The 26,227-nt window shown below is 38.4% G+C and overlaps 1 protein-coding gene across 16 annotated transcripts in view; it reads right to left on the bottom strand.

Moving 5' to 3' along the window:
- The window catches only part of CCDC91 (coiled-coil domain containing 91), a 205,671-nt gene that overhangs the window by 116,987 nt on the left and 62,457 nt on the right, over positions 1–26,227 (bottom strand). For all 16 annotated transcript variants that reach the window (XR_005845020.2, XR_003071497.3, XR_005845022.2 and 13 more), the window contains one exon: positions 17,204–17,311. Coding sequence is in view for 8 of the 16 variants with exons in the window: in XM_046909473.1 (XP_046765429.1) it covers positions 17,204–17,311 (108 nt within the window). In the remaining 8 variants the exon portion in view is untranslated. The remainder of the gene's footprint in view (positions 1–17,203; positions 17,312–26,227) is intronic.

Raw genomic sequence — 26,227 nt, 5'->3', positions numbered from 1 at the left:
CAAATACAAATACAAATAATACAAATAAATACAAAAAATAGAACAGCTGCTGTAACTGTCATTTCAAGTACAATCACTTTAATTTAGTTTAAGTTCTCGTATTTTCAAGGTACATTAGAAAATCTACATGGTATAGCAGTTTGTATTTTATGGAATCCACAGGAATTTATAAGAACTGCATCTGTGTATAAATACACACTCGTGATTTTTCAAGATGTTGAAATTAACTATTTATAAGTACGTCTAGAATGCTATAAGCTAATGACTTCTGGCATACTTCATCACTTCTTTTCATTACAAAGCTTCCCTATATCTCATGGAAATACAAAGACTATAATTTGATTGAGATTAGAAGCCTTTTGTGAATAGCTTGGCTGTCCTTTCCTATTACAATGTAGATTTTTATTCATCTGGATTAATCCTTCCATAAACAGTTACCTCCACATCTCAATTTCCAGCAGTTCATATACCATCACAAATGTTGCAACAGCTGTCTGTGCAACCCAGAAAAGCAAATTCTCTTGTACTAGACCTGCAGAAACATTTTGAAGAATTGTTTACTTGGCTTCAAAATTTTTATTTGGACAACTAGATTTTTTTTTTTACTGAAATGTATCTTCAGCTATTAAATTACATAAATTACACAAAAAGAAATGGGTAACTGGAAGTAGACAAAGCAGATTGAAGTAGCGTGAATTGCTTTTAACTGACACTGGTCTTGAGTCCAGAAAGCACATATTGCATAGTTAGCACAGATACAAGAAAATGAAACTTGCCATTTTCCACTTTATTTTTGATGGTGCTGTATCCCACAGAAGAATTAGCCCTTAACACAGAGTCACAGAATCTCCTTGAAAGCTGTGACTCTTAAAATGATATTGATAGTGATATTAACTCGTTATTTGTAAATGAATGAACTACTCTGTAATTACCAAAGCAAACTCAGCTATGTAGTTTTGTTGTTTTTAAGAATCTAAACAATTCCTCATACTATGCATAATCTTCAAATAGAAAATGTGTGAAGCTGTGGTTAGCAAATGTTTATCTGCATTTCCTCTTCTGACAGCGAATACAGAAATTTTTGCTATCACCTTTTGACATACATTGAAAAAAAGCAATAATAAAAGGCAAGCAATAAATGTATGTATGAATAGATTTTCAAGCTGTTATTTTAAATATCTCTGAAAAGAAAGATACAGTAAAAACCTCTCTGGAACTAGCTGTTAAATCAGGGCAACTAATCTTCTTCCTAAGATTCTAAAATAATCATAGAATCATGTCATAGAATCATAGAATGGCTTGGGTTGGGAGCGATCTCAAAGATCATCAATTTCCAAAATCCATATACTTTCTAAGCAAAAGTTATTATATTGAAGTATTAGGTAGATTAACAATCTAGACATGTACAGAAAGACTTTGGGCTCTGATACCTAACAGCCACACTGTAGTTTTCATATAGTCAGTGCTTCCTAATTTTATCTGCTTTAAAACTGAATTATTAAATAGAGTTGAACATTAAAAACACAAAAAGTGACTGTTTCATTTCAGCACATACTGTTCATAGAATCATAGAATCAAAGAATCATAGAACGGCTTGGGTTGGAAGGAACCCCACGGATCATCAAGCTCCAACCCCCCTGCTGCAGGCAAGGCTGCCAACCTCCATATCTAATACTAGACCAGGCTGCCCAGGGCCCCATCCAACGTGGCCCTGAACACCTCCAGGGACAGGGCACCCACAACCTCTCTGGGCAGCCTGTTCCAGCACCTCACCACTCTCTTGGTAAAGAACTTCCCCCTGATATCCAACCTAAATCTTCTGTTGAGAGCCTTTACATGCTCTTGGATTTTTTTTTGCTAACTAGAAGTAATATAATGTTTACTTGGCTTGTAGAGTTTTGTTCAAATACAGCAAATGCTTGTTATCTATAAAAGACCATCAGTGCTTAAAAGATCACAGACATAAATGCCTATAGCTAAGCAAACCTGTCTCATAACCCCCTTCTCTCATTTCCTTGTTTCCACAGGTAACAACAGTTTAGTATTAGAGGAATAAAGGAAGAACACTGAAAGGTAAGGCACCAATATGAACTATCTATACAATCTACGGATTTCTACGCATTGAAAAGGTCACTTTCTTTTGAGTCTTATCTGCATGTCACATTTGAGACCTCCTGGTAATTGTGCTTGTTAACTGTCCATTCTCCAACAAACAAACCTAATAAAACCATTCGAGTAACAGTGATCAGTCTCCTGTCAGTGCGCTAATGAGTTCATTGGAAATAGTATCCATATGAAAGCAAACATTTCTATTCCAATTTTTCTAAGAAAATTATAATGGATACCTATTTATGGAGTATTATGTTTGGAAAAAGTACCTAACCTGTCTAGACTGCAAGACTTTTTATAAAGCTTTTAAATGGAACCTGGTAAGGTTTTTCCTTTCTTTATCAACAATTCAAGCATCAGAAAATAGGAAAAAAGAAGTCTAAGTATGACTGAATTTTCAATCTAATTATCCATTATTCAAGAAAAATACCGTGTTAATTCTCTGACTAAACTGCAGAAATAGAAACTGACGAAGGTACAGCTACATATTATCTGAGGGTACGAAAAAAATGGGGAACACAGTGGGTGAATTAGTCTCCATTAGTAGAATACATAAGATTTCAGACATAGTTTCTAACAGTCTAAGTTTGCTAGGCTAAACATACATATAATGCATGTAAGCTATTAGACACATTATGGGAGATACTGAACCAGCTCAAAAATCCTTAAACTTGCATACCACTTCATCTAATTAGCTTAGTCACCTATCTGTCCTCTTTTCTTACAAAGCTAGCATTTGCATCTTTTTATTCCTTGGTTGGAGAGTTACTGAGTGCAGAGTGCAAAATTCTGATGTGTAAAAATTCTGAAGAGTAAAACTGTAGTGGGACAGTGTTTTCCAACAAAAGAAAAGACATATCTTTCTGAAAAGTGATATTCCAAACTGGAGAGAGACATGTACTATCACTTCTACCCCTTCTCCAGAAAGCAGCAAGAACAGCATCTTAAAGCAAAGTGCAACTTAAAACAAAAGGCATTCAAAAATAGGTTATATTTTCCACCCTGAAAGAAGTTTTCTAGGCAATGGTTCCAAATGAAAATTGTTTGATGTAGATTCAAATATAAATACAGAGGTCCTGTGGTTTTTCTTGAGTCCAGTAAAAAATAAATTTAAAAAATCTTTTTTTTTTTCCTGAAATATGAGTCACAGAACACATTGTAAACAGATTTAATCATGACAGCAAGTAGTCAAGGTTTTTTGTTATTTTTACATGTTATATTTATTTCTGAAGAGTCATGACATGTTCCTTTAAGGTATATATATCTATTGAAGGGTGACACAGTATATACTATAATAAATATGTGACACGAATGAAATCACAGAATCATAGAATTGTAGGGGTTGGAAGGGACCTCTAGAGATCACTGAGTCCAACCCCCCTGCCAAAGCTGGCACGACTTGTTTTGCAGCTAAAATGCTACATTAAAGTAATTAATAACTAAATCCAATTTAGTATAGCTATAATCACTATATAGTCCCAATAATCCTAAATTGCAACTTTAAAGAAAAATGGAAAATGGGGTGTCTCGCTTTTACTGGAATGCTTTTTAAAAATGTCAATAGTTCCTTTCTTAGTCCTGTATAGTTTGGAATGGAAAAGGATGTGAGCAAAGGATTTCATCCAACAATGTTATAATTATTTTACTATAACTGGTAGGTATCCAATTTATGTTTCCGCAGATTGGTTATTTTACTGACTACTATTACATAAACTATGAACAGCAGCTAACAAATATATCTATGCTGAACTTGGTGATCTGTGTATCATGATTTACCCAAACAGAATCACAGAATCATTAAGGTTGGAAAAGACCTCTGAGATCATCTAGTTCAACCACTGACCACCATGCTCACTAAACCTAAGTGCCATGTTTATTCTTTTTTTGAAAACCTCCAAGGATGGTGCACAGGAACTGTTGAATCATGGCCTGAACCTCTGATTGATCACCTGAGGCAAGCACTGAGTCAGCCGTGGGAGCATAGGCGAAGGCAATTCACCTGTGTGACCGGAAGGGGGTGGAACCTGGCTCCATCCCTCCTAGACCCCATTTAAGGGCTGACTGCCACTGAGGAAGAATCTCTTTCCAGAGATCACTACTCTTGGAGTTTTTCCTGTAAGCCTACAACACAGATGAGCATTTTCCATTTGTTTCCCATTATCTCTTTCCAACACAATAATCTTTCTAGCTTTACGATCTGTGGATACTAATCTGTCCACAGCACTCTGTACATTTATTGACTACACACTTGGCGAGGCAGGCCAAATATACTAAAATCTATATAATGTCTTTTCTCTAGAATATCTATAAATGAGTCAGGAGGGAGAACATTACCCCATCTAGACAAAATGATTCCTGGACAGATCCCAGAATTTCTGGGATCCCCTTATTATGAATTAGCAACCATAATTGAAAAATGGGGTCCCCTAGGTGTTATGGGAAATATCTCCCCATTCTGCATGGCAGACTATTTTCACAGGCTAAGCAAAGATATACTGGTTATAAAAGAACAGCAGTTATCTGCCTCTACAGTGGCATGGCCACTGTTAAATGTTTTAAACCAGGCTGAAATGAGGGCCAATACCTTAGAAAATAAAAACTAGTTATTGTGAGACAGCACTGAAAAATTAGAGCAAGACCTTGGTATATTGATGAGGAAAAAAACAACTTTCCATTTTCTGATAGGGCAGGTCCATAATATTTCAATTGATAATAACTAGACTCCTGAATCAACACACCTGGTTGATCAGGAAAACAGAAATTCTAAATTAGATCTTGATGCTCCACTTGCAATGGATCCCTTGGAGATCCATCCTATTTTAACTCAAAAAAAAAACCAAAAAAAAAGATACAAGATAGACTGGTAGGGGTGCCCCCTGACCACTGGCCCCCTGCCCAAACTCACTTACATGTAATGGCCCGGCCATACATGGTAACAGAGTTAATGGACCTAGTACAATGGTTCTGGCAGAAGCCTAGAGAAAGTGTACCAACTTGGCTATTAAGATTATGGGACTTAGGGGCAGAAAGTGTTATGGTTAATGGGCCAGAAATATCTAAATTGGCCACCATGACTGTGTACCCTTGCCCTTAAGACAGAGATTATACGCGGGCGTCCAATATGCCAATGAAAACCACTCTTTAATAGATTACTTAATGGTGGCATGCTGTATGGTATGGCTAAATGATCAGACATACCATTACATGCAGGGTTGTGGTCCTCCATGGAGGACCTTCAAAATTACATCCATGAATTAGGTATAAGAGAAGCAATCTATGAAGATACATTTGACAGCCCTGATATGGTTAGATTTTCAGTGGGGATGAGAGATTTGATCTTGCAGCAGGCCCCTTCCCATCTATATGGCACTTTAGTCTCTATACTGAACCCCCTGGTGGCCTCAAAATCAGTAGTCCAGCAGGCTACCCCAACTAGTGGCCGATCTGGGAGACACAGAGCACCTGTGGACCAGGCACAATATTCAAATGGTAGAAGAAGCAGAAGTCCTGCCAGTAATTAAAACTAGGAGGCCAGCTGTACGAATTCCTCAATCAGGACCCATACGGGTTTCCTGAAAGCAAATATTTAATGCCCTAATCTGGGCTGGGGTCCAATTTGCTAAAATTGATCACCAGCCCAATCATGTCCTCCTCCAGCTTTGGAAACAACTGAAGGACAATCAAAAGTTTCAAGATTTCCCCTAGAAACCTAGGGTAAGAGTTGTAGATAGATTACCAATGACAACATTGAACTTAGAAGATTTTATAGTCCCTAATAGGAAAAAGAAGCCTCCTTAGGTGTCTCAGGCCACAATGCCTGAGCAACCAGAGACAGAAGACTTGGTCATAGCACAATTTATGGTATGACAAGGGATGTTAGTCCCCCTAGGGCCTACAGATGGGACAGTAGACCCTATGTAGAATGAACAATTTTTTGGTCCCGAATGAATATTCAGGGAGTTATGGCTTTGGTTGACACAGGAGTGGGAACATCAATAATTTACAGAGATCTGACTAGATTTGATGGCGTGCCCATAAAATTCCTGGGGGTAGTTTGGTCAGGAAAGACCGAAGTACTACCCAGTGCTGTCATAGATAAGGTTCAGGCATTCCCAGTCCCTGCAACACTAAAGCAGCTGCTGGAGTCTTTAGGTATATTGGGATACTGGCGCTCCTTTATACCTCACTCAACACAGCTGCTGAGGCCACTGTACAGACTCATGAAAAAGAGGTAGCTATGGGACTGGGAGAGAACAGAATGGGGCGCTTTCCAACAGGCAAAACTGGTAGTTAAACAAGCCCAGGCATTGGATGTATTTGATCTTGCACTCCCAGCTGGGTTGGATGTTCATGTTACTCAGGATGGCTTTGGCTGGGGCCTATGGCAATGCCAGAGTTCTGTTTGAACCCCCACTGGATTCTGGTCACAGGTCCAGCACGGAGCAGAAGAAAGATATACTATGATTGAAAAACAGTTATTGGCTGCCTACTCTGCATTTACAGGTGGTAGAGCTGATAACCCAAATGGCTGAAATCACAGTTAAGACCACTTTGCCAATTCAGGGGTGGCTGAAAGATCTGACCCACCTTCCTAAGATGGGGGTGGCCCAAGCACAAACGGTGGCACGATGGGTTGCCTATCTCAGCAAGAGGAGTAGTCTGTCTTCATTGCCATTAAAAGAAGAACTTCAGAAAATCCTAGGCCCAGTGTTGTATCATAGTGATGCACCAAAAGAAACACTGGTCATTCCACCAGAGAAGAATTCTGTTCAGGAGGGGAAATATCCTATCCCTGAAGATGCCTGGTACACAGGTGGGTCCAGCAAGGGCAACCTGAGCAAGTGGGGAGTGACAACATACCACCCCTCCATCGAGACAATCTGGTTTGACGAGGGGGATGATCAGAGCAGACAATGGGCAGAACTGCGAGCTGTGTGGATGGTTATAAGCAAGGAACCTGGTGACACTATCCTGAATGACAGTTGGGCTGTGTACCAGGGGCTCGCTCTTTGGATTGCACAGTGGGCCACTCAGCAATGGATTATCCATGCCTGACCAATCTGGGGCAAAGATATGTGGTTAGACATATGGAATACAGTTAAACACAGGCCTGTATTTGTCTACCACGTTTCTGGTCATCAGTCCCTGCAGTCACTGGGAAATGATGAAGCTGACACACTGGCCTGAGTTCAATGGATTGAGAATTCACCATCCGAGAGCATCACCCATTGGTTACATCAGAAGCTACGGCATGCTGGACAAAAGACAATGGGGGCTGCCCATACAGCTATCTGACATCACCCAGGCATGCCAAGACTGTGACACTTGCTCTAAGATGAGAACGAGATTGTTGCCTGAAACAACAGCCCATGTTGCTAGAGGACACAATCCTCTCCAGCGATGGCAGGTTGATTACATTGGGCCTCTCCCTCGGTCTGAAGGGACGAGATATGCCCTGACCTGCATCGACACTGCAAGTGGGCTCCTGCAGGCCTATCCAGTACGGAAAGCAAACCAGGCATATACCATCAAGGCACTTGCTAAACTGATGTCTGCTTACAGGCCACCTCAAGTCACTGAGAGTGACCATGGGACCCATTTTACTGGTGCAGTGATACAATGCTGGGCAGAAGAAAACAACATTGAATGGCGATTGCACCTGCCATATAACCCAATGGGGGCAGGCCTCATTGAATGTTGTAACGGTATTTTTATTCTGCCCTGAAGACAGACTCCCAGTCTGTGCAGAGGTGGACAAAAAGACTCTATGAAACCCTGTGGGACCTGAATGAAAAACCTCGAGATGGCAGACCCAGTGCCCTGAAAACGCTACAGACAACATGGGCCTCCCCGCTTAGGATCCAAATTACAGGCACTGATAATCAGATAAGACCCCAGAAAATCTTCTGCTCCCTGCCCCTGAGAATTTAGATCTGGGTACCCATAGAATAAAATGGCCTTGGAAGGTGCAGGTAGGACCTAAGTGGTGTGGCCTACTTGCACCTTGGGGGAGATTATTGGAGGTGGGAGGCTCGGTAGTCCTTCCAGTAATAGGTACATGGCTTACGGGTACTGTGGTCAACACTCTAATCTTCATTGCTAAAGGGACCCCCATCATGCCCCTATGGCAGATCAGGACACCCCCTTTGATGCCTGATATAGTTATGCATTCACAGACATCTGGCCAGAAGGTATGGTACAGACAGCTGGAGTATGCCCCAATGCAAGTTGAAGTGTTGACCCAGGATAGAAATACAGCCTGCATCTTGCCCAGGAGGGCAGACCTTCCCCTACTGGTACCTCTGAAACATCTGTATTACTCCCGATGAGTCTTTGAGCCTCTAGGATCACAGGAAGGAATGAAATGTCATCGAAGTGTTCCAGTGTTGCTGTCAGATCATGTGTGACACCCAGTGATGGCCTACATGGGACTGATGGAGCATAGGATGGACCTGCACCTCATGACTACATGCCTCCAGAAACATCATCGAGCACTGGCCCATGAAAGAACATGAACTTTCACTGATCATCACTTGTCTTAAATTGTGTCAACATACATCGTGATGGAAAATAGTATAAGCATGTATAATGTCTCAGATTTCTGCATTAGGGAAGACTCACCCTTTAGTTAACTCAATCACTGCTCATGCTGTGAAGGGGTGGAGTGTATGGGACCTGTTGAATCATGGCCTGAACCTCTGATTGATCACCTGAGGCAAGCACTGAGACAGCTGTGGGAGCACAGGTGAAGGCAATTCACCTGTGTGACCAGAAGGGGTGGAGCCTGGCTCCACCTCTCCTAGACCCCATTTAAGGGCTGACTGCCACTGGGGAAGAATCTCTTTCCAGAGATCACTTCTCAGGTGAGCATTTTCCATTTGTTTCAGATTATCCCTTTCTAATGCCCTTCTAGCTTTACGAACTCTGGATATTTGTTGCTTGTACAGATAGCAACTCCAACACTTTCCTGGGCAGTCTGTTCTATCACCTTACCACTATTCCTGAGTATCTAATCTGACCAATTCAATTATGGAAGGTAACCACTGAAAAACAACATCACAGCACAAAGTTAATGTGAATATCCAAACACTATGAGAAACAAAAAGGTTGTGCTATTTACAGTATCCCTGCAGAATATAATTATATTCACAGAATCACTGAAGGGCTTGGATTGGAAGGAACCCCAAGGATCATCAAGTTCCAACTCACCTGCCACAGGCAGAGCCACCAACCTCCAGATCTGCTACAAGACCAAGTTGCTCAGGGCTCCATCCAACCTGGCCTTGAACGCCTACAGGGAGGGGGCATCCACAGCCTCTCTGGGCAGCCTGTTCCAGCACCTCACCACTTTCTGAAGAACATTCCCCTGACATCCAATCTAAACCATCTCTCCTTGAGCTTAAAACCATTTCCCTCTGTCCTATTGCTATCTACCCAAGTAAAAAGTTGATTCTCCTCATTTTATAATCCTCTTTTAAATACTGGAAGGCTGCAGTGAGGTCTCCTTGCAGCTTTCTCTTCTCCAGGCTGAACAAGCCCAGCTCCCTCCGCCTGTCTTTGTAGGGAAAGTGCTCTACCCTCTAATCATCTTTGTGGCCCTCCTCTGGACCGTCTCCATCAGCTCCACATTTTTTCAGTATTGGGGGCCCCAGACCTGAACACAGTACTCCAGATGGGGCCTCCTGAGGGCAGAGTAGAGAGGTACAATCATCTCCCTGCCCCTGCTTGCCACCCCTCTTCTGAAAGAGCCCAGGATACCATTGGCCTTCTGTAAACACACACTGCTGGCTCATATTTAGTTTTTCATCCACCAAGACCCTCAAGTCCTTCTCTGCAGGGCTATTCTCAAGGAGTTATTCTCCCAGTCTGTATACGTATCTGGGATTACTCTGACCCAGGTGCAACACTTTGCTATGCTGAACCTCATTAGGTTCACACAGGCCCACCTTTCAAGTTTGCTGTGGTTTCTCTGGATGGCATCCCTTCCTTCTAATATGTCAACCAAACATGCACCTTTACATATTTTTTAATCTAGGGAAAATGAATTCACTAATGAAATAATGCTTGGAATCTTCCTTTAATAACATCATTCTGAAAAAATATATTAAGTATATTAAGGCATAATCTTCTGTATTTCTAATCTATACTACAAGTAAATGACCAGTTTTTCTCGTAAAAATTTTCTAACAAAATTTTTCATCTTATGAAACTGCATTCTAGTGAGTAGCTTATAAAAACAAAACAAACAAACAAACAAACAAAAAAACAACACCAAAAGCACAGTGATAGTAAGACTTAACCTCTCATCTCCAATATAATAAACACTTTTTTGCCTTCGTTACATAGGACATAGAACAATCACTGACCCTCTGGGAAAAATCAACTACAGAAACAGTTAGCAAACACTGAAGAAATTATAACCTATTGGACTGGGCTTTTTAAGAATCCAGTGGCTCAAATTTGTTCATCTATTTTAACACGAAACCTTAGCCCACTAAATTCTACTTTTATTTCAGTGTCACAAAGGAATCCAACAGTAAGAAGAAATAACTCACATTGTGGGAAAAATCCCTTTATCTCCATCTGAGAGAGAGATGATAAAAATACAGAGCTATAACAGTAGTACTTCGTAAAGTTAGCAAAATATGTCCATTGCTACCTATTCAAAACATTATCCTGTTATTATCCCATTATTTATCTTATCAAAATACTAATAATAGTTTTCTGCTCCTGTAAAAAGGCTAGCTACATTTACCAGCATATTCTTTTATACTTTTCTTTACTTTTGCTACGCTAAGTGCAGATCAAATGTCAAGATCTGGTAATCATAACTATTTTCTTACATTGTCCTTACTATCAGTGTTATCTGAGTGTTTGGGAGTACAAGGTGGAAAATCTGTCTAAAAAATTCCAACATAAGTTACATATTTCCACTTCCTCAAATTATAAATTATTGTATGGTTGAGTTGTATCTTTTTTGCCAGTTCATGGGCCAAGTGGCTAACAAAGCAGCAAAATGTTTATAAGAGGAAGCTCAGAAACCAGCAAAACATTACTAAAAAGAGAAGTCAAAACAATGATAATACAAAAGAAAATTACAATAGTGGTAATAAAACAATTAAGCTTAATACTCAATTCAGCAGTGTGCAGAAGAATCTGAACAACTTGATGCACATTGGAGGCTGATATTAATGCAAGACAACAGTATCAAGCTTCAAATCTTTTGCTGTAACTGTGTGTTACTGTTTATAAATAGAGTAAGAAGCTATTCAGTCGTCAAACACTAAAAACACTTTTCTCAGAAAGTGTGCACAGCAATAAAGACTATTAAAATAGCCCCCAAACTGCCCTAACAATACAGAGATAAGAGACCTTAGTGAAAACATGAATGAAAAGTGTTCATCAGCTCTTTTGTTTTCCTGAGTCAATTCATTTTGCAAACTGTATGAGTTATTCACAATTGCTCCATTGCACCAGGAAAAATAAGACAAAATGGACTCCTAAAATATAGGCTTTATAAATAGCAAAATGTTCACTAGTGGAGGACAGCAAAAATGTGGAAAATATTTTTTCAAACAACTGCTGACAGAAAAATAATAAAGGAGAAAAATCATACAACATTACTTATTTTTTCAGTATTGGCAAGAATAGATTAATAATTCATAATAAGAAGTGGAGATTCTGTTACATAAGCACAAGTCAGAGAGTAAAAATCACACTAAAGAGCTGCTTTCATCTGAAACTTGATGAACCCAAGGAAGATCTGAAAACCTGGATTAGCAAATGCAATATCCAAATAAGATTTTTTGTTGAGACTGACAGTATCTTGGCTAAATTAACAGAGCAAAGGGACTGAAAAAATCACGTCTCAACTAGCTTAAGATAGCGGGCATATACAAATAAAGTTGAAAGACTAGTAAAGATTTTCATTTTTCAGAAAGGAAATATGCCTTTTTGCATCTTAGGAAAATTTTTTACTTAGAAATGTATATACTAAGCAATATTAAATAAGCATTATTATATAAACATGCTACAGAATATAAGTAGATATAAAAAATAAAATTTGAAATGATACAAAATGATACTTTGAAATTGTGGAACTATATTGCTGAACCAACTAAACATTTTTTCTGGTATATAGAAGTTCCTTTTCTGTACGACGTCATGGTTTTATGATTTTTGTTATCGGTATTCTACATCATGGCACCACATAGAGCATTGGGAGTTAAAGAATTAATGCTGCAGTTCCATGGATTGTCAATAGTTCCGGGTATACCTGTCTAGGAAGAGAAAAAGAACTACATACCCCAGAGGACTTTTTGTTTCCATTTTCCTTTAAGAGGGAAAGATAAAACTGTTTGCAGGTCACTAGATGTCCCTTTTTTCTCTTTCCGCTCATCTCTGCAGTGGGTCTGCTCCCTAGCCATCTTGCTTTCAGCATTAGAGTAAGGCCTTCAGTTTTTTGAACACTTTCATTTTATTTATTAGCTTCAATTCCAATAATTTTGTATTATACTGTGTTATCTTGCGTTCTGATATCTTATTTAGTAAATTAACTTTTGTCCTCAGACCATTGCCTCTGTTTTGTTTTTAGGCCCATCTCCCTACCCTTTCCCCTTTTCCCCTTTCTCCTTCATGGAGCGTGGGTCCCCCCGCACCATTAGTCAAGAAGCAAACTGAACCGGACAGTAAACCATTGACAGACATGTATATTTCTTATATTTAGCATTTTAGGACTTGTTCATAGGGGCTACTGCTAATCTTCACAGATGACCAGGCAAAACACAAAATGCATCCTCCAAATACTAAGGCAAATAATCTATTACATTCCAGCAGCTCACTACCATTAGCACATCGATTTTCTGCCTGTCCACAAGCTGTTCTTGTGAGCACCCACATACTTTAAAAAACTGAGTTACAGAAATTGACTATTCTGACTGAACTTTCAACATTTTTTTTAAACTGAAGCTAAATCACCATTGTTGAGCATTCCCCACCCACCTCATCCCCTGCCAAAAGATTTCATACACTGTCAAACAGATTTTGAACTACTATTTGCAAACCTACAAACAGGACTGTAATGGACAGCCAACATCACAAAAAAGTAGAGCGAAAAAAAGAACTATGATCACAGAGTAACTACTTATCTTAAACATTGTTCCATGTACAAACGAAACATTCGTTTTACAGCGTCACACAAAGATATGAAAAAAATTAACTAAATCATAGAATAGCTTGGGTTCAAAAGGACCTTAAAAGGGACCTCTAGTCCCAAATCCCTTACTTTGGGCACTAGAAGAGGCTGCTCAAGAACAGAGGAAAATATTTAACTGGGTTGTTTCCTCTGTATTTGACACATTGTACACTAGTAAATCCTCTGGTTGCTATGGAAGAAATTTCAGCCTAATATACTCTATAGAAAGGAAAAATGCAGTCTACAACTTTAAGAGTAGAAGAAAACAGAGTACAACAGAGTAGAAGAAATGCAGTCCAGTAGAGAGAGTAATGGAACATATATGCAATTCAACCATAAAATCAAAGATATTCCTTGTGTTTCTTTATTCTTCTTCTACATGAATCAAAGTGGAAAATATCCAGATTAACATAAAGACCACTATAAAATATATCTCCCTTAGCTACATCCAAAAATGAAAACAATACACAGTCCATTTGTATCTCAAATGAGACTACTTCTTTAGAAAGACACAGAAAAAAAGAAGAGGAACATCATCTAATGTTGAAACATACTACTTCTCCTACTCAAACAATGAAAAGGAGTGAAGACCAAAAGGCACACTATTCTCCATAATGAAATAAGCAACAGCAGAATACTTCCAATGAAACCCTGACAACTGCAGTTCCAGCATACAGTCCAAGCAATTGCTCAGTGTCTGAATGATGAGACCACATTTAATATATTTAATATATTATTATAATATATTAATATTAATATATTTAATTCAAATTGTAAATATATTTTAAAATGCCACTTTTTTTCCTTCTGACTAAAAACCAGTCTATGGCCCTCCATAGACTTCTTTAGCATGGTTTTCCATGCGTCTTCTTTTCATAAAAGTTTGATAGCACTTACTAAAGAAAACTATAATTACTACAATACAGATTTGTCAATAAGAGAGATAAATTTATTATGTCCAACTTTTTATTTTATTAACTTTTATTTATACACACACACATCATCCCACTGTATTCTACCCCACCTAATATCACTGTTCTAGAACTGACCTATACCTGACGTATACTGAAACATTTTTATTAATTTAATTTTCTATGTGCCTTAATTTGCTGACCACTAAAAATTTCTATTTGAAAGTTTTCTTTTTTCTTCTCTTTTAAAAATCATCAAAATAAAATCATTCAATTTTTTTTGTTTGTTTGTTTTTGATTTTTTTCCCTAAAATATCAATAATGAACAATGTGAAACTAACCATTCCTCACAAAGATCTCTTTGGAATGTTCTGTTTTCAGCAGCTTCTGTTTTTTTCCAAAAGTAGCCTATTTTGATCAAAAAGTTTTACAAGATCAAATTTTTCAGTACATATTTTTGTAACACATAAGAGTTCAAACACAAGATCAAAACTGGCGTTCAGGAGACAGCATCAAATTCGTGCCTCAGAAAAACATGAAATTTGTGATTTTCCCACTTAAGTTGACATGTGCTTGCCAATGACATTTCCTCTGTAATCTTCAAACACTATATGTATACAACTGACATGCACTGCTTTCCTCGACGTTTATTATCTAACCAGACTGCTTCCTGGCATAAAGCAGTTCTTATTGTTCTTTTTTTGCTGACCAGCGCCATCACAAATCTTAAAATGCCACGAGAATACTTGCTTTGCTGTTTGATATGTAGATTTGAGAGCACGTTCTCTTGGAAAATAAACAGCAACACTAGAGACTGTGCCTCAGGAAGCACCCACCGCAGTGGTCATCAGTGAGTTTGAGGGAACTGGTTCTTTCAACACATTCCAGCATGGGATTTAAAGTGAGGACCCATAACCTCCACACCTAAGGAACGTGTGATAAAGGATATTATAGACAAGTGACTGATATTAATGGACTAAGAAAAAGGGTAGATGCGTAACTACTCAGCATCTGTTGACAGTAATTGGATAGTAAATGATGCTGACAACTCATATCTTAAGTAGTTTCAAGAGCAATGGATAGTGATAGCAACCTATATAGAAGGACTCTTCAATGAGAGACAGTTTAATATAGTCAGGAAGTGCACTGATCAAATTAACTCAAGCAGATTTTTTAACAACAGTGCAAACTGTCCCAGGAGGTTTTGAAAACGTTAACACCCAAAATCAGAGGCTTTTCCAGACTGAGAGAAGAAAGAATACTATATAACACACATGTAGGAACTTCAAGCAAATAAAACTAAACTAGAAAACAGACCAGAACTTTTTGACTGTAGAACCTGTGGAGAAGGCACCTGTAAGAAGGACCACAACAGAAAATAGCTAGAGTATTTTACTCTAAAGAAGTTTTTGCAATTTTAGCAAGGTCTGAAATTGAAGACCAATGGAAACAGAACCAGAAGAGGAGTGCAGTGAAAAAGACAGCTAAAACAAGATTCAGAACCAAGGATATTTTTTGTTAATGGGCAGATGGTTCCCTCCTGGAGAAGGTGATAATGACGGTAGCTCCAGCTAGTCAGTATGCTGAAAAATCTTGCATGTTAAAATCAAAGATGAATTTGTCTAGGAGGAAACTGAGATATAACTAGACCTTTCATATCTTCCTCTAGCCAAAAACATACAATACTTTAAAAGTATCATCAGCAGATATCATCAGTACCTCTCCAGGCAAACAACACCCATCTCCATCACAGGTATCCTGATAAAAGACAGCTTTAAAATGTGAAACTGAAATAAACTGAAATAACAACAGGTTTAAAACAAGCAAGAGTCATTCTTCCTTACAAAAGGAGGAGAGGTAGGAATGTTAAGGCAAAGAATTAGGAGAAAATATAGGACTCAATACATTAAGTGAGACAATCTTGATTTTATGGAACTGGAAATAAAACAGCAGAAAATTTAAGAGGGAATTAAGTTCACTTAAAATTTGAAAGCCAAATATTGCTTTTAAGACAAGAATGTTAAAGGAAACCAGAAAAAGAAGTTGTGTTTGTGTACAGAACATACTTGCACCACATGATTAATGCTATAGCAAAAAAATTCTTTGAAATGATATGGAAACTCATAATTTTACATATAAAGATGTATATGTATGCATATGCCATAACACAGAATGTTAAACAATGTGGTGTATCAGTAAGAGTTAGAACAAAATCATTTGAACAGAAGGAAATAGTAAAACAGAGAAGTATACATTTAAGAACTGATCTATTAACTAATAAAAACACAGTAAACATTTTTCAGAACTCTTTCAACAGATTTATTCTCAGAATAAATTCTTGTTTATTAAGTCTGGTAGTTCTACCAGAGAGCACTCTCTGCACTTCTGTCTGATTGATTAAGCTTCAAAATTCCAGTCATGTATAACAAATAAAGGTGGAAAACTTTGACTCAGGTGAATGAAGTTGCTTGTAAGTTTGTGAACAAAATGTAAACCTTCTCAGAGATCCAAGAGTGAGCTGCATTAAATGCAGACATTATTTGAACTGTGAAATGGGCATTATGTCTTACATACACTGTAACTCTTACGTTGTTGGGTTCTACTGAAAAGAATCAAACAAACAACAACAACAAAAAAAACCAACACCAATTAACACTTATCTCATTTAGATCCCCAGATAAATTTGAACTTCCTGAACATTTCTGTCCCTGCCTTTTGGTTTGTGATGCAAATATAACAGATTATGGGAGCAATACTTTTGCTGTTCTTGCATCTTTTCTAAGCAGATTAAAGTGTTATAAAATACTTTCAAATCAAACAGTTACCATGCACTTAGCATTTTTAATCATCTGTGTTTACTGTTATGTTGAGGACACAAAATCAAAGACTGGTCATCCTCTTTGCTCCAAAAGGCATATTTTTTTCAAACAAAAAAAAGAGCTGAAACTAAAAGACAATCATAAAGGTTTTTGTAAATGCACATACATACCTGAACATCAAGAAGCTCTTGACATTTGTAAGAATGTTTTTCAATTGCTAGTATATACTGTTTTTCAGTAGCTGCTTCTTGCTGTTGAACTGTACACTGTAGCAATGACTGCAAAAAAGAAATAAACAAAAAAAATTATATATATGCATATATATATACACAGGCATGTATGTTATTAACTGCAAGTCAACCAGTACTTCTGCATAACCAGAACATAGAATGCTGTTATGAATTTTGGAATGTGCAACTATTAAAGTACCTTTCTATGTAACACTACCTTGTTTTCAGTCAGGATTGAAATTTTTTTGGATCTCAGATTTCTTATACATAGGCTGCTTAAAAGAGAGCAGCACACAGAAAATAGAGAGGGCAAGTATTTCTGTTAAATATATTCAGAATAGTGAGACCACACAAGAAGAGAAGCATATGAAACCTGCTGAAGAAAAAAAAAAAAAGCCAGACATATTTCACTGGCTGACAGAACTCCACATCCTCTCGGCACAGTGTAAGATTCCATGGGCCAAGCATGATCTTTGCAACCACAAATCAAATAAAAGCAGATGGAAATTCTGTGTAATTTTAAACATTGAAGAACACCCCCCAGGAAGCACGCACTCAAATGTGTAGCAGTGGAAGTCAGTTAAAGCACAAAGACATTAACAAAAAGGTAATAACATTAGGATCTCTCTGTGTGTGCACCTGTGTGCATGTGCATTTGTACTCACGTGCACTTGACTGAACTCTAAAGAATTTCCAGCAACTGAATGCAAAACTAAAAACATTTTGTATATATGGAAAAGCAAATCATTATTTGAAAGAACTACACTCTAACTTCCTTATTTTTACTCAGGATTTATTCATGTGCTACCCAAGTTTTTTTTCCCTTAATATTTTAAAATATTAATATCACTTTCGGAATATTCATTAGGGTATTTATACACACAAAAGGAAGCTATTTCTAACTGATAAGCAATATAGAGACTTAGCTGAAATTAATGCGCAAGTTAAAGAAGACATAGGTGCTACAGAAAATAGATCTTTGCCCCAAATGCAGACAAATAAAAATAGGAAAGAAATATATATATCTTACAAATGATTTTTACTTTAGAGATAATATTTACTTCACGGAATATAAAACACACTTTAAAGATACTTTAAAAAGTTTTTTCAAGAAACTCCAAGCCAATAAAAACATGTTATGCTCAAAAACCCTGACAATTTTTTTTAAATCTCTGTTTCTACTGATTAGCCTCTGATGCCAAAATCACGTCCTTCAGGATATCAGTAATACTACAGTACCTTTCGGCAAAAGTTTAGAAAGATCTAAAAGGCAACAAACGGTAGATTATGCTTGATGCACGTTTTGATTAGAGTATAAAACATTACCGGATATTTGCGGAGGACTTACCTAGTCATAAGTTTACTTTCATAAAAGCAAATTTCTTTCCAACTACATTCAGTTCTTGTACTGGTATAAAATTCAGGCATCACAAAAATGTAGCTCTGTATAGGAAACCTTTTATGCTAAATCCTACTATGTAAAACTGGAATTGTCATATATCACTGGGAAAATGAACTTTGTACTTTGCTTGTAGATTTTTGAGGCTTTTTTTCCCCCTAAACTGCTATGATGATAATTGTTTTATATAAATGACTTGAAAGAAGAAAAAGGAATAAAATTCTGATTACATGGAAAACAGTAACAGAATGGCCATTAAGATGCAATGCCATTTCTCAGTTTATTCTTATTCATGCTGAAGGTTCACCCACTTAAGGTACTTTACTGTGCAAACTTGACTGATAATAATTAAGCCATACCAAGATCTTACAGTTTTTCAGTGGAAAAAAGTTATTTGTTAAATGGCATAAAGAGATCGTTAAGATTTTCTAAATTTTTTTACTATTATTTTCTGTACCTAGCATCAAGCTGGTATTTTTGAAGTAGTCTTTCAACAGCTCATGGAATGAGCACAGCAGAATGTAAACTGTTATAACTGTAGCATGAAGTCAAAGGGTAGGCTTTCAATATGGATGCCCTTGGTAACTCATTTCTACTTCTACATACTGTGTAATGAACTTCCTTGATCCTGCATAGCAATGGTCATCTTGTGACACTTTCTAGAGAAAGTGTTGACTTCAGATTTTAAGGATCATTAATCAACTAGTCCATGGGAGTCCAACTTTTTGGCTTGCCTGGTCCACAAAGGCTGCTCTGAAAGTAATGCCTCTTAGTTGTTTACATGGAAACAACAGATACAAAGAGCACGATGGCACTACTTAATAGAGTAAATTCTCAGCTACAAAATATTATTTTTCAACATAGTTATCACCATTAGCTATGAATTTTCACCAGTGATGAAGAAGAGACTGCATGCTGTGCTCATAAAAATATGAAACAGCAGGAGTGACCTGCTGTCACCACTGCTGAAATGCACCACCCACCACCTCACTGTGTTAATATCCACTATTTGGTCTCCATAAACATTCAGCAAGTATCAGGGAATTGTCAATGGGTGCCATTTTTTCCACGCAGAGGAATTCATTTCCACTCCTTTGCTTCATATGCACTTCCATGTCAAACGCCATTTTGTAAGACTGTCCTTCTGCTGCCATCTGTTGCACAACAACAAAATGTAAAAGAACATTGGCAGGAAGGTTCAATGCCTAATGCCATGTCATCAACATCTGCCTCTGATGTTGTGGGTTGACATCATAAAATAGGAGGCACTACTTTCAGAGCAGCCTTCATAACATATATAGTACACAGAATATTGCAAGGGCACAGTGCAGTGCTAATCCATTTTACAGCAAATAATTTTATGCGTTTTGATAAATTGTGTAAACTTGGCCTTGGGTACAGTGAAAAATATTCAGCCTTGCTTTCTGTTTTGACAAAAGAATTCGAGACTAAGTTTCAAGACTGCTGAAAATATCATTTTTTCGTTAAATTTGTAACTCCATTTTCAGTCAATGTAAATATACTAATATTTACTATAACTTATACTAATCTACTGCAAATTTTCAAATGGAATGTATAGTGTTACAATCAGATATGCAACTCAAAAAATCTGATCAGGTCTCTCTACTAGACTTTTATAAGAGTATCTTACCAGAGAAAGATACCTCTCACTTCACAATCATGCCTTATTCATGTTATTGCTTTCTGGCAGTAGGCACATTTGTGAACAACTATTTTCAAGGATGAAACACAGAAAGAACAACATTTCACTAAAAATCTCTGATGAACACCTTCAGAACTCACTAAGAATTGTGACTACCTCCATCTACCCAACTTGATGTATTAGTTTCACGAAAACAAGATCAAGTATCACACTTGTTCCTTTCTTGTTCATACATTTTAAATAAAAAAATATATAAAAAATAAAGTAAGTTTTGTTACTTATATACATTAGCTACATTATATACTTTACGTGCAGCCCAGGTAAGCCAAAAGGTTGGGCACCCATGGTTTAAGGGGACTGTCATAACTTCAGCAAGTACTTAAAAATTTTCTGTTTTAAAATTCAAACAGAAAACCTAACTTAAGAATAAACTGCATTTGCAACAGAAATAGTTATGATCCTAAATATATCATCACTATTTGAACTGGTGGCTCTATAGTAATCAAAGGCAGAGTTTACAAGGCTTATATAATTAATCATCAAGATGTTACTAACTATATCAAAATAAGAATAGTAACATCTTTCCCTCAAACTCCTGAAAACAAAAACACTATCACAGTTCCAAGTCATCAGGCCGATGTATTCTTGGCTTTTTCATATTTTCTTCTTCCCAGTATCATATTACATTTTTTACCATGACTGAAATGGTCAAAAAACTTTGAAAGAGAAAACTAAGAAATATCATCTACACTGACATTATTTTAATAGGTTTGCTTGATCTATAATTCATTTTCAACTTGGCATAATCTTCCTAACTACTTAAATCTACAACTTAGTTAAGTTTTTGGCCCTTGACTTCAACCTATACCCGTTTTGGTTTGTACATCAGAAAAACAGTTTTATTTGTGGAAGGGGTTTATATTTTTCCCTTTTTTTTTCTCCTTTTCCATAAAGAAAGTAATGATTAACATCACAGTTTTTAACAAACAGAATACAAAATGTACTTAAGTGAGTAAAGGTAAGAAAATATATATTTTCTTGAACTTAGTAGAGGAAAAAAAGAGAGATTGTTAATTACAGCATGAAAAACAACACAAAGTTGTAATTTTAAATTCAAAAGAAAGTACACTGGGAATACATATTACAAATAGGTATATGCTACATACCATATCTAGGATATACTATACGCAAATTGTCTGTTCTTGTACATTTGATGAAAAAATCAGAGTCAAAATATAATTTGATAATTTTAGAAAAAAACTGTGACATTTGTTCTGCTTCTCCAGACTGAACAAGCATTTTGAAATCTTTTTCAATAGGCAGTGTCCTATATTAATGCCACTTCCAATGACTTTTACCTTCTTCACACTCTCTCTGCACGTTACCCAAGTCTTTTAAGCTTTGTGGATAACACAGAAATCACAAACTGCTTCAAATATGTTAACTTTAGTATTAAAGGCACATGAGGGATGAGCAGGTGATCTGTGGTAGCCAGGACTGCATAACCAAGGCTAGGTCATGCATGACCAATCTAGAGGCCTTCTACGATGGAGAAATGGCATTGGTGGACAAGGGGAAGGCAACTGATGTAATCTACCTACCTTTCTGCAAGGCCTTTGACATGGTCCCACACCACATCCTTACCCCTGAGAAATATGGATTTGAAGGGTGGACTGTCTGGTGGATAAGGAACTGGTTAGAAGGTCACAGCCAGAGGGTTATGATCAATGGCTCTATGTCTGGGGTGGAGGCTGGTGACAAGTGGGACATCTTTATCAGTGATTTATTCAATGCACCCTCAGCAAGTTTGCTGATGACACCAAGCTGAGTGGTGCAGCTGATACAGCAGAAAGGGATCTTGATAAACTCAAAAGGGAGGCCTGTGTGAACATAACGAGGTTCAACAAAGCGAAGTGTAAGGTACTGCACTTGGGTCAAGATACACCAGATATGTATACCAGATACGTACACAGAATGGGAGAACTCCTTGAGAGTAGCCCTTCTGAAAAGAAGGACTTAGGGGTCCTGGTAGATGAAAAACTTTACACGAGCCAGAGGTGTGCACTTGCAGCCTGGAAGGCTGACAATATTCTGGGATGCATCAAAAGAGAGGTAGTCAGCAGGGTGAGGGAAGTGACTATCCCTCTCTACTCTGCCCTCATGAGGCCCCATCTGGAGTACTGCATGCAGGTCTGAGCACCCCAACACACAGAAAGATACTGAGCTTTTGAAGAGGGTCAAGAGGAGGGCCACAAGGATGCACAGAGGGCTAGAGCACCTCTCTTAAGAAGACAGGTTGAGGAAGGTTGGCTTGTTCAGTCTGGAGAAGTCTGTAGGGAGACTTCATTACACCCTTCCAATATTTAAAATGAAATTCTAAACAGGATGGAAATCAAATTTTTGCATGAGTAGACAATAATAGGACAAGGGGAAATGGTTTTAAACTAATGGAGGGGAGATATAGATTAGATGTCAAAGGGGAGTCTTTTACAGAAAGGGTGGTGAGGCACTGGAACAGGATGCCCAGAGAGGCTGTGGATACCCCATCCCTGGAGGTGTTCAGGGCTGGGTTGGATAGGGCCCTGAGCAATCTGATCTAGTACTTGATCTAGCATTTGGCAACTCTGCCTGCAGCAGCATTTGAAACTTGATAATCCTTAAGTTCCCTTCCAACCCAAGCCATTCTATGATTCAGATCTATCTGCGTATCAATACTGCAACTAGAGAGAAATTTGAGCAGCAGATGTCAAAACAAGGAATATTTATACATGAAGAATTGTTACAATATACAATGGTATCTATCTTAGTTAAACTGTAATACTTTTAAGATTTTATTACAATGTTTTCCAATACTGTTCAAATCCATAATTGCTGTAGGTGACACAGAGTCTCGCTCATCCAATGTTCATGAGAAGAGAGCCAGATAAAGGAGAAAAAAATGTAAAGGTTCTTCAGTATTATAGGCAATTAAGATAGTTTGAAACTCCTGTAGTGTGCACCAGAAACAATAATTAAACAGCATGATCAAGATGAAGATCATCATGCAAAAAAAAAAAAAAAAAAAAGCCAAAAACCAAACAAAGAATACCAAGACCAATAACAGCAATAATAAAAAACACTGCTAAAACACAAACATGACAAAAGACAAAGATTGAAGAGTACTCTATAACCAATATGACATACAACTTCCCTACAGAATGGTTAGTACTTGCCAAGACAACTCTTGCCAAAAAACTCCATAGATCCATGGACTGTTCCATAGGTTTAAAGTACTGAATATACAGGCAGTAGCAGGGTTGTGTAGCCTGGGAAGAATATAGGGACATTGTCCGCATGTGTAGAAATAAGATCAGGAAAGTCAAGGCATAGATAGAGCTGAACTTGGTGAGGGATGTGAAAAATAACAAGAAGGGGTTCTACAGGTACATAAGCAGGAGGAGACAGAGCAAGGAGACTGTTCCCCCTCTAATAAATTAGGACAGAGAGCTGGCTTCCTCAGACATGGAAAAGGCTGAGGTGCTCAATAAGTGCTTTGCCTCATCTTCACTGGCGGTCAGGCTCCTCCTCATGTCTGCCAGGACCCTGAAACTCTAGGTGTGGGTGAAAGAAGCGGATTCTGTCCCAGTGTAACAGTGGAACAAGTCCGAGACCTCATCATGAAACTGAATGTATGTAAGCCCATGGGGCTGGATGATATCCATCCTAGGGCTCTGAGAGAGATGGCTGATGTGGTTGCCGAGCCACTCCCCATCATATTTGAAAAACCACGGCTGTCCGGTGAAGTCCCCAGTGACTGGAAAAAGTGAAACGTTACTCCCATTTTTAAGAAAGGGAGCTACAGGCTGGTGAGTGTCACCTCTGTGTCTGGGAAGATCATGGAGCAGATCCTCCTAGAAGCTATGTTAAGGCACATATGAGATAAAGAGGTGATCCAAGACAGCCAGCATGGCTTCACTAAGGACAGATCGTGCCTGACCAATCTGGTGGCCTTCTATAATGGAGTAACAGCATTAGTGGAAAGGGGAAGGGCAATGGATGTCATCTATCAGGACTTCTGCAAAGTCTTTGACATGGTCCTCACCACATCCTTCTAAATTGGAGAGGCATGGGTTTGAAGGATGGACTGTTTGGTGGATTAAGAATTTGTTGGCTGGTCACAGCCAAAGGGTTGTGATCACTGCTTCTATTTCAGGGTGGAGGCCAGTCACAAGTGGTGTCCCTCAGGGGTCTGTCTTGGGACCGGTGCTCTTCAACATCTTTATCAATGACATAGACAATGGCATCAAGTGCACTCTCAGCAAGTTAACTAGTGCTGTCAGTACACTGAAAGGAAGGGAAGCCATCCAGAGGGACCTAGAGAGGCTGGAGAAGTGGGCCCATGTGAGCCTAATGAGGTTCCACAAGGCCAAGTGCAAGATGTTGCACTTGGGTCAGGGCAATCCCAGGTGTTTATACAAACTGGGGGAAGATCTTCTTGAGAGCAGCCCTGCGGAGAAGAACGTGGGGGTCCTGGTAGATGAGAAGCTGGATGTAAGCCAGCAGTGCGTGCTTGCAGCCCGGAAGGCCAACTGTGTTCTGGGCTGTATTAAAAAAGGGGTGGACAGCAGGGAGAGGGAGGTGATTGTCCCCCTCTACTCAGCTCTTGCAAGACCCCATCTGGAGTACTGCGTCCAGGCCTGGGGCCACCAGTACAGGAAGGACATGGAGCTCTTGGATGGAGCCACTAAGATGATCAGAGGGCTGGAGCACCTCTCCTATGAGGAAAGGTTGAGGAAACTGGGTTTGTTTAGCTTGGAGAAGAGAAGGCTCTGGGGAGACCTCATTGTGGCCTTCCAGTACATGAACAGAGCATATAAACAGGAGGGGGAATGGTTGTTTACAAGGGTGGATAGTGATAGGACAAGGGGGAATGGTCTTAAACTGAGACAGGGGAGGCTTAGGTTGGATATTAAGAATAAGTTTTTCCACACAGAGGGTGGTAACACACTGGAACAGGTTGCCCAAGGAGGTTGTGGATGCCCCATCCCTGGAGGCATTCAAAGCCAGGCTGGATGTGGTTCTGGGCAGCCTGGTCTAGTGGTTGGTGACCCTGCACATAGCAGGGGGGTTGAAACTCGATGATCATTATGGTCCTTTTCAACCCAGGCCATTCTATGATTCTATAGATTTCACAACGTGCTTCCGTTTTCAGAAATAAAGAGGAAGAAACATAAATGCAGCAATTACCAATAGATAACTGATATTATTTTTTTTTCCAAACTGTAAGGTCACATGGAAACAGACAGATTTTATACACAGCTAGTACAAAACAGAAATGAAAAATGCTGAGATACAACATGTGTTCAGTGACCCATACAAAGCAGTCAGCCTGAAGAACATGCTTATTCCTGAAAACAAGCAAGTCGGCCTAACCTCCCCAGCAACACTGCACGTTTCTTGACCAGCAGGCCCTAGACTCAAGCTTTCAGCTTACTACTTGAATAAAACGACAGTCTCAGTCCCATTCTTTCTTACTTTGCCAGTTCCAAACCAAACCTAACTAACACTATTATCAGTTTGGTGATCCCTGCTGACAGCTGTCTCATGTTTCCCTTCTCATTCTCAGCAACAACTCTATTTTCCATTTCCTACAATAAGTTTTTTCCAGTCAGACCTTGTTTACCTCTATTAAGTCTAATTAGAATCCTTAGTTTTGTGCATTTCTTATTAGTATGCTTTCATAGCAGTATAAAAGATACAGATTTATCCTGCACAATAATGTCCTGTTCCTGTATCTTACTGGCTTAGCATAAGTAGGAACAACATGAAATGAGTTACAGATTGAGACTTATTTTAGTGCTCCTAAACTCCTCCTTTTAGTGCTGTGAACATAAATAAATACAGTATTAAAAAAACCTACTCA

The sequence above is a fragment of the Gallus gallus genome, chromosome 1, assembly GCF_016699485.2.
Source record: "Gallus gallus isolate bGalGal1 chromosome 1, bGalGal1.mat.broiler.GRCg7b, whole genome shotgun sequence".
NCBI lineage: Eukaryota > Metazoa > Chordata > Aves > Galliformes > Phasianidae > Gallus > Gallus gallus.
This window is presented reverse-complemented; position numbering and strand designations above follow the sequence as displayed.